Source organism: Salvia splendens, chromosome 7 (assembly GCF_004379255.2).
Source record: "Salvia splendens isolate huo1 chromosome 7, SspV2, whole genome shotgun sequence".
Lineage (NCBI taxonomy): Eukaryota > Viridiplantae > Streptophyta > Magnoliopsida > Lamiales > Lamiaceae > Salvia > Salvia splendens.
The window spans coordinates 7,111,677-7,122,252 of NC_056038.1; the positions used below are offsets into that span (position 1 = coordinate 7,111,677).

At 35.6% G+C, this 10,576-nt stretch overlaps 2 protein-coding genes across 2 annotated transcripts; both read left to right on the forward strand.

Moving 5' to 3' along the window:
* Window positions 1-1,128: 1,128 nt before the first annotated feature.
* LOC121741218 (glutaredoxin-C11-like) lies at window positions 1,129-1,437 on the forward strand. The gene has a single exon (XM_042133921.1). It carries the CDS (start codon window positions 1,129-1,131, stop codon window positions 1,435-1,437), a length of 309 nt encoding a protein of 102 aa, XP_041989855.1.
* Window positions 1,438-2,769: 1,332 nt separating this feature from the next.
* LOC121741303 (egg cell-secreted protein 1.1-like) lies at window positions 2,770-3,354 on the forward strand. Its single transcript, XM_042134020.1, has one exon. The coding sequence runs from the start codon at window positions 2,875-2,877 to the stop codon at window positions 3,280-3,282; it is 408 nt and encodes a 135-aa protein (XP_041989954.1). The 5' UTR covers window positions 2,770-2,874; the 3' UTR covers window positions 3,283-3,354.
* Window positions 3,355-10,576: the final 7,222 nt, after the last annotated feature.

The window sequence follows — 10,576 nt, forward strand, 5'->3', positions numbered from 1 at the left end:
TGCATTGCAGTTCACATATTGTGCATTATATAGTTAATAACATCCATTACTCGTGACAATTTGATGAATTATTCGTATCGTTTTATAATTTGTTATTAATGCGTACGTACTATACCCTAGCCCCTAAGCTTATTAAACCCTTAGGGGAAACAAGAAACGTGTGTCAAACATCATAACACAGCACATCTTGTTCGTATACATTGCAGTTCACAAATTGTGCATTATATAGTCAATTATATCCATTACTCGTTACCATGTGAAGATTACATACGTGTCTACGTACTATACCCTAGCCCCTAAGCTTATTAAACCCTTAGGGGAAACAAGAAACGTGTGTCAAACATCATAACACAGCACATCTTGTTCGTATGCATTGCAGTTCACATATTGTGCATTATATAGTCAATTATATGCATTACTCGTGACCATGTGGTGCATTATTCGCAGATACCAAAATGTGGCAGTTACTTTTCCGTCAAATGTCAATAATAACCCTGTAATGCATACAACCACCTTCTATAATGCAACACGGAACCAGTTTTATAGAATCAATCTGATCCGTTGATGCCTTAGATCTAACGCGTAATATTAAGAAGGAAAAAGGATCTAAGATGTGAAAAGGAGAATAACGCTCCCCTATATATATATATATATATATTGTTTTCTCCTCAAGAATATATCCCATAACTGCTGCCCCTTCAACACCTGCAAATACCATTTTCGGATCTTTTCATTCATTCAAACGTAAAGGCTAACAATTTTATAAGTAATGAAAAACAGTATGTGGGGGCTGAAGCCCCCCTCACCCTCACCACTCGAACTAGTTTGCTACCTACATAGTTAAAATTAAGGGTAAATTAATTAGCATTTGATGGATTACATAATCAAACTAACTCAAAAATATAAAACCAATCAATATAGAAGTATATACTAATTCATCATATGGAGTTTTATTCTTATCTATCAAAATGATCTCAAAAGTGGTTCAAATATCTACACTTGCTTGGATTCTAGTTCTATAAATAACAGCTCTCACTCAAACACAAATACAACACAAATAGAGAAGAAAATTATCTCAAAAGAAAAAGCACACACATACATAGATATAAAAGAAGAGAATTAGTAGAAATGGAGAGAGTAAGAGATCTAGCATCGAAGAAGGCAATAGTGATGTTCACGAAGAGCTCGTGCTGCATGTGCCACAGCATCAAGAGCTTGTTCTACGAGCTAGGGGCAAGCCCGGCGGTGCATGAGCTTGACAAGGACTCGAGAGGGAAGGAGATGGAGTGGGCTTTGAGAGGGATGGGGTGCAACCCCTCTGTCCCCGCTGTGTTCATCGGGGGACAGTTCGTGGGGTCGGCCAGAGACGTCCTCTCCTCCCATGTTGATGGAACCTTGAAGCAGAGGCTCATCGATGCCAACGCCATTTGGTTCTAGCTAGCTACCAACTCTCTTCCTCATGAGTCATGAATATGTATATGTATATGTATATGTATATGTATATGGTGGGGCAGCTTCATGAGTTTTTGGCTATGGCTGCTGTAATTAACCCCAGCTTGTCGCATGAGTCTACTTTTGGTGATGACTTCATGTGATCTTGTTTCTCATGACTTAAATCAAATGTATGCTTTTAGTTACAAATTGATCACTGCCCACTTTAATTTTTCTGTTTTCTGTTGGGATATTTTTCTTTATTTATCTGGGGCTAATTAAATTAAGAAGAATGAATGAAATGGAATCTTAATTTGGAAAGTTGATGAATGTTTCCCAAATAGGAGTAGTAAATCCTCCTACATGTGATCAGTTTCACTCCTGAAAAGCTACCATTTGTCAACAAGCCCATCTACAAGGCTAACTTTTTAAATAAGATCAAACAAATACAGTAGTACTTTGAAGTGAATCATGTCACTATATATATGAACTCAATATTTTTGGATTTAAGCATTAACCACTTTATTATTAAAGCAACTCAAGATTTTTGGATTTAAACACTAACAACTCTATTATCAAACCAACGCACACTTTAATTAAGAAAAGAAAATCAATTTCAAGTTCAAAACTGTGTAATAAATCAAACTTATTCAAGAAAATAAACTGATTAGAAAACATCAACACGATGTAAATAATACTACTAGGTCACAAGTGACAGTGATAACTAGGAGTACTTAAATATATGTGTTGAAAAAAAATACATTTTCTATCAAATCTCTAAATGGCCATGTCATTATTCATTACTATTATCGTTTCTAAAAGCATCCACAATGTGGAGCAGGTGGCGTCGCATGCCCCCTCCCAGCGAGACTCACGGAGAAGACTAACTAGGCGGCCCAACGGAGTAGGGAGAAAGAGGGTAGCTGGGTTGGGTTGGGTAGGTGTGATGGAGTCTCCGATGACTTTGGGATGTGGGCTTATTCCACCAGATGAAGGTTATTGGGGATCTATCCTGGAGTTCTAATTTTCAATTTGATCAAAGATGCAGACTTTAATTACTTGCGTAATTGATCGATAATTGTGTATCTGTCGATCATTTTAATATTTATACGTTATAGGGAGTATATTATTTCCCATCTCAAATAATTAATTCACCATTGAAATAATAAAATAAATAAATTTTAAATGTGAAAAATATTGAAAATAAATAATTAACTCACCGAATTCCCTTAAATATTGATTAAAGTTGATAGGCAGGTTAAGTGAGAGTTGATCCGTTACAAAAACTCACCGAATTCCCAACCTTTTCTTCTTCCCAGTCCCATTAACTTTCTATACCACTTGCAACTTCTCATCCCCTATAAATTTTCCCACTTCTCGATTTCATACATCATCACACAATTAATCATCACCAAATTAAATATCAACAAAAAAACAAACACAATGGCTTTCCCCACGAAGCTCGTCGCAGCTCTCATGGTCGCTATGCTAGCGTCCCCCCTCATGATTTCGGCAAGAAACCTGGAGTCGAGATCAAGATCAAGCCTGGCAGCGCGGCTCAAAGTGGCGGAAGAGGTGCCGAGCACTTGCTGGGACGCATTGTTGGAGCTTCAATCTTGCAGCGGAGAAATGGTTATGTTCTTCCTCAACGGGGAGACTCAGCTTGGGGAAAACTGCTGCAGCGCCGTAAAAGTGATAGAGCGTCAGTGCTGGCCGTCCATGCTCGGAACCCTCGGCATTACTGCGGAGGAAAGCAACGTTCTCCGCGGCTACTGTGATGCCGCTGCCGCTGGTCCTCCGCCTGCATCCACCTTGGAAAAATGCTATAACTTCCCACGCTTGCAACACTAAGTGTAATCAAAATATATGCATGTTTAGTAGCAATGCTCTAAATAATTAAATAAACGAATTATATTGCTAAAATCTCTAGTGTCTGTTTTAAGAGTGTTTTTGTTAGTTTTAACATGCTATGCTATGGTAGAAGATAGTACTATGAAAGACCTAAATACAACAAAACAAATGTGATGGTTTAAAAAAAAATGGTTCAATGCTCCTAAAAGAATGATGATTTAATTAATTTGTAGGTAAAAAAGAGATGTACCCAGTGATTGCATTATTGTAGGCCCAGTTTAGCTCACAAGCACAAGTAGGTTTTTAAAGGCCCAATAATATTTGAAAGGTGCATGAATACCAAAAGCATTTGCTATTTTGATTTTTATATGGTGTCATATAGGGATGTCAATCGGGCCAGCCCAGCGGGTTTCGGGCCAGCCCTACTCGGGTTGCGGGCTTATCGGGTGCGGGCTTATCGGGCTGAAACTTTATCGGGTTCTAAAATTTCAACCCTAACCCTAAACCTTCGGGTTTCGGGCTAGCCCAGCGGGCTAATCAAGTTTTTAAGCAAATAATTAAAATTAACACTTATTTAACTTTTAAGAATCTTCTATATATACCATAACAAATTATTATATCAAAATAAAATATAAGTCTATCATATAAGTAAAGTAATATATTAAAAATCTAAAATATTCATGACATAAAATCTAAAATATTCATGACATAATCTAAGTCTAAGATAACAAAAAGATAAACTGTTTAACCACAAGTTCTAAAAAAAAGTCCATGTTTCAAAATAAACCTAAATATTTGAATGACATTCTTCCAAGTCAAAAAAGTCCATGTTTCAAAATAAACCTAAATATTTGAATGACATTCTTCCAAGTCTATAAGCTTTGACACTTCAGCTTGAGCATTAGCTTCCTCCTCGTCATCTTCAGAATCTCCATCTTCTACTAACAAAATTACTATTAACACAAAATATAGTTTGATAGTTTAGAATTTTATAACAAAAGTAAAATCTTACCATTAGAATATCCATGCAACCAGTTACGTGTGCAAATTAAAGCTTGCACTTTTTCAGGAAGGAGTCTATTTCGGTATTTATTTTAGACATGTGTTCCAATGCTAAAGGAAGATTCGGATGCTACCGTTGTTATAGGAATACTAAGCACGTCACACGCCATCCTAGCAAGTACTCCAAAACGGGACGACTTCTCTTTCCAATATTTAAGCAAATCGATTTCAGCATCTTCATCCATTGGGAGGTCTTCCAAATACACATCCAATGCTGACTTTGTATCAGAAGTTAAACCTTTGTAACTCTTGTATCCCTAAGTCAAAAGATAAATGAAATTACTTTAGATACAAATATAAATACAAACAAATATTTAAAGAAAATAAGATTACTTACAGCAAGTACTCCTGATTTCATTCTCAATGCTTTCCTTACTCCTCCTTCTAAGAATTTAGCCTCTCCAACTTCAGAATTATAACTTCCACTAGATTGAGGAATCTTAATCGAAGATGCATCAACACTTTTTTTCTGGTACTCATCGTACAGAGTATACAATTTCATCTTCAACCTATTGACTTTGTCCTGACTTGAAAGAGGATCAAGTGTTGAGTAACAGTACTCCACAAGTTTTAACTTCATTCTTGGATCAAACACGGCTCCCATGGAGAGAATGTCGCTATAATCTTCCCAATATTTCTCGAACTTTGATTTCATCAAAAGAGACATAGACCTTACCACTTCATCATGACTTCTAGAATTCATCTCCAACAATTGAGCAATATTCCATACTTCCATAAAATACAGGTTGGAAGTAGGATAGGATGAACCAGAAAATAAATTAGTTATTTCATAAAATTGCTCCAAGAATTCACTCATCATTTTCCCTCTTTCCCACTCTTCCTCCGTTGGGCAATGCTTATAAGCTAAATCATCACATTCAAGCATACAAAATACCCGGCGGTATTTAATTCCACTGACAAGCATCAAATACGTGGAATTCCAACGTGTAGGCACATCCATGCACAATGAAGTAGTAAATTCAATATCAACTTTTCGTGCACATTCCTTAAACTTGATCATTCTCATTTCTGATGCTTTTACATATTTGATACTTGCTCTAATTTTATCTAAAGCATCACTAGCTACTTTCAACCCTTCTTGTACAATAAGATTTAGGATATGTGCACAACATCTCACATGAAAATATTCCCCATTGCACAATAATGAGTTTTGCAACTGAAGTCGTGTTTTCAACAATTTCACCATGGAATTATTAGCAGAAGCATTATCCAAAGTCAAAGAAAAGACTTTCCTATTTATGTTCCAATCCACCAGAATGTCAGAAATCTTTTGAGCTAATTCAGCTCCAGTATGTGGAGGAGGCATTGAACAAAATGCAAGTATTTTGCTATTCAGTTTACATGCTTCATCCACAAAATGAGCAGTCAAACAAATGTATCCCGAATTAGTACAAGCAGTCCAAATATCAGAAGTCAAGCACAACATTCCAGGCACACTATTCAATCTTATCTTCAATCTTTTCTTTTCAGATTCATACAAATTCATCACATCCAAGGCATGCGTATTTCTAGAGATAAACCTTATATCCGGGTTCAAATACTTCAAAAAAACTCGCATTTCGCTATATTCAACCCACCTCAATGGAAGATTATGTGCAACTGATACTTTAATCATCAATTCTCGGCATGTTTTTGGGTCTATTACATTATCCTTAACCTTTAACTTGCCATCATGATTAAGAAGCATAGCACCCACATCTCCAAAATTCGGTTTCTTCTTACAAACCAACATATGGCGACTAAAAGTGGAAGTTCCCATTTTCGTACCTTCATATTTCCATCTTTGAAGACAATGATTGCACTTGACATTCTTCCCATCTTTGTCCGGTTCTTCATTTGTAAAGTTATTCCAAACATCGGAAGTCTTTTGTCTCTTCTTAGGCTTGGAATCCCCTAGAATCTCCACATTTTCAATATTAACTGTTGGAGAAGAATCTTCCATTCTTAACAATTATAAATCTGCATCAAAAATATAAATATTATTAGCATTGATTAATCACTAATCAAATAATCATGTATAACCAATGTATAAACTAACTAAAATGCCTCTGTTTTGCATAGGCTGTAATCAATTATCACTTATATTTGTTTAGTATAGAGTTCTAAAACACATACTATAAAGTAAACAAAAGTACACGAAATTAAATTATCACTTATATTTGTAATCAATAATCATTTATATTTGTAATCAATAATCAAACAGTAGCACAAATAAATAATCAAACAGTAGCTAAAAAACAAAAGTAATAAATTACTAATTAAACAAATACGGTAAGTTAGGGTTTTAACAAAAAAGTACAAATCCAATTTTCAAATCCTAACAAAAAAATTCACTTTTGCAGGTATATAGATATACATGTATATACACGGATAGAACTTTTCAAATACTGTAGAAATTAAATTATCAAACATATTTATATGAACACTGACATGATACACGAATAAATAAAAATGAAGAAGAAGGGAGAGGGAGAGCATGCACCCGATGAAACATGGAAGATCAGTGAGACGGTGGAGTGAAACTGTAAAAACACCTTGCGAAACTTTGAAAGTGAATTGTGATGGTGATTGGTGATGGTGGAGGTGAAAGTGAATTTAGGAATTAGTCAATTAGGATGTTGAGTACAGTGGAAGCTGTAAAAGTAAGAGAAAATTGTGTGGTCCAAAAAAATGGAAGTGAAAAGTCTTTAACAAAGAAATAAAATTTTTAAGTCACACGACTCATACGTCATGGTCATACCACCAGATATTTAATATAATATATATATAGGGTCCTGTTAGGTTGAGATTATTTACCTAAATTGAGAAATGAGATGCAATATCAGCCACTAATCCACAAGATTAACTAAATGTCAATAACTATCACATTATGTCAACACGGGGGTATAAGTGTCATTTCGTGTTTTAATGGGGAAGAAGAACTGCAGCCCCAAAATCAGTTTCCAAAACCACGACTGATCCTTGGAACTTGTGGAGCGGGTCGTCGGGGAAGAATATCTTGGAGAGGCGGAGGCGGAGCTTCTGAGAGGTGGTTTTGGGTAGCGGCGGGCAGACTCTGTGAACCTCCAGCGGCGGAAATGGCGGCATTGTTTCCCCTCCTAGCAGGCTGAGTCTTCGGCTGCCCGCTCCCCGCCACTTCGCTTCTTTCACTCTTTTCTCCGTCGAGAATGCCACATTCAATTTCTCAGTCTCACCGTCCGCGCCGTACTCTCTATCTCTTTCTCTCTACCTGAATTTGATATAATTGGGGAAGATCTACTCAGCTTATGATTAATTCATTTCATATTGATTGGAGATTGCTCGCTGCGTTGTTCAGCTAAACTAATTGAACTGAGTGATGAATATCTCCACATTTTGAAAAATTAGGGTTCTTAGCTTCAGTTGTTTAATGTGTATTTTCGTCGGTTTTACAAATTTAGGGATCTTAGCACTAATTTGGTGTTGATTTGCTGACAACAGTTTCTGCAACCTGGCTTTTCTGCGCTGCAATTCCAGCCCTACTAGTTAGTGGTTTTTCAGTTCCTGTAGCTATTCTGGGGAAACTCTAATTCAAGTCAATGTTAATGAAGAACTCAATTTCAAGGATAATGCAATTATGAAATTATATTGATTTTTAGGCAATGGTTGTAAAATGCAATGATTTTGTTCCTTTGATTGGATGTGGTGACATGTTATACTATCCACTGTTTTTCTGCATTGAATGCCTTCAAGAGAGTTGCGGAATCACTGGAGAAGCTAATGGATGCCACGAGGGAAGAGCTGCCGGACACCATGGCTGTCTTTCGATTATCTGGGATGGAGATCAGAGACTTGATAATGGAACTCAGTGACAATGGTTCCGGTTGAAGCACCGATTGTAGCTGAATCGGTTGAAGCGCCGATCGAAGAGAATCGGCGTTCCACATCAGCGGTGGTTCCGACTTCTTCAGCGATGGTTCTGACTTCTTCAGGTTCAACAATTGATTCAAATTTTAAGTATATTGCTTCGATTTTAGTGTATTAAAACAAATCTGGATTTGTTTTCTTATGAATTCAATTTCTACTGAATTTTTTTGTTGATTAGTCATGGTAGAATCGCAATTGGAAGCATCACCTTCCAGTTAAGGATTTGTTTAAATTTTTAAGATTATTGACATTTCATACAATAGCTATTGACATAGCTATAATAACAGTATATGCTTGTTTGAATAGTTGTTAGGATGACTGTAGGTTGAACCAGAAAGAGTTATTGATATAGATTTATTGTGTTTCATTTCATACAATAGCTATTGACATAGCTATAAAATAGAGTATATGATTTGTTTGACATGGCTATTGACATAGCTATAATTGGGATGCTTCGACAGCAAAGAAGAATTTCATTTCTCAAATAGATAATGAGATTCAAAGAAGACCAGATTTCAACTGGAGAAAAATTGATTTGGTAATAAGATCTCACAATGACATTTACGTAAGAATATGAGCAGGTGTTCTTTGGATATAATTTTATCTTTAATGTCATTTTATCTTTCATGTCAAACAGGTCTTCTTCCCAGTTTGTGCAAATTTCCATTACTATATTGTAGTATATTGGATGAAGAAAAACACCATTGAGATAATAGATAACAACAAGCCACATAAAAATATGGATCCGTTCGAGAAGTATGACATTGATATTGGTTTAATGGTATGATTTTATCTATGTTATTGACATATTCTCTATATTTGGTTGACATAATTTCTACATCATGTTAAAATGCTTTGTTTGTGTAGTTTGATTTAGTTATTTATATATTTTGCATAAAGATATGTTTGAAGCATACTTCATAGAGAAGAAAATGTTAGATATTTCAAAAAATATAAACAAGTCTTCAATCAACTTTCTGCCTTTAGAGTGAGCCACAAGCACGAACAAAGAAGGACTGTGGTGTCTATTTGATAAGGCACATAGAGACCTATGTTGGCAAAAAGGGCAGTGAATGGGATATTGGCTTCTCTGCGCGTGGTGTAAAGATTCCCCACATACTCAGGGGAAGGTATTGCTACACGATGATTTCATCAATTTACAATAACCAAAGGTCGCCGATGTTACAACTGGCTCATGATTGGATAGAAGCAAACATGGACAAATTGCTTGAGCTAAACAACAAGTACACAGAGTTGTTTAGTAAAAAAGAAGTAAACAAAAAGTGATATTAATGTTTGATGTTAACTTATTTTTTGGATGGGTTTTAAAACTGTTATTGTGGATTCAGACTTTTGAACTTAGCAGTTATATCAAATGTTAATCAGTTCAACAACTTGATTGAAATGTCAACAACTTATACACAAATGTCAACAGCTTGAATAAAGTGTGTACAACTCAGAAAACAAATCTTAAAATTAAAAAAAACAAAATCATACAATAGAATGTCAATAGAGAGCAAAATCAAATATCAACAACTAATAAGAAAATGTTAATAACTTGTAGTATATGTTAACCACTAAAAAACAACTCTGATAGTTGTTGACATGGCTTGTATGTCTAATTGACATGACTTATAATTGTTGACATAGTTTCTATGTGCAGTTGACATGGTTGTACGTGTAGTTGACATGGCTTGTACGTGTAGTTGACACGATATGTACCGTAGTTAGCATGACATGTATGTGCCGTTGACACGATATGCACCATAGTTGACATAGTTATATTAGTTGCTGACATGGCTAGTATATATAGTTGTCATAATTTTTAATTGTAATTAACCTTAAAAACATGAATTGTAATTGTAATTACCCCTCCAGGCAGGACTGGGGTAGCCTGGACGCCCTTATCAGCGAGGAGCACAGAGGCAAGCCTGACTCCAACTTGTATTGAAATGTCAACAACTTATACACAAATGTCAACAGCTTGAATAAAGTGTGTACAACTCAAAAAATAAATCTTAAAATTAAAAAAACAAAATCATACAAAAGAATGTCAATAGAGAGCAAAATTAAATATCAACAACTAATAAGAAAATGTCAATAACTTGTAGCATATGTTAACAACTAAAAAACAACTCTGATTGTTGCTGACATGGCTTGTACGTGTAGATGACATGTCTTGTAACACAGTTGACATGGCTTGTACGTGTAGTTGACACGATATGTACCGTAGTTGACATGACATGTATGTGCCGTTGACACGATATGCACCATAGTTGACATAGTTATATTAGTTGTTGACATGGCTAGTATATATAGTTGACAT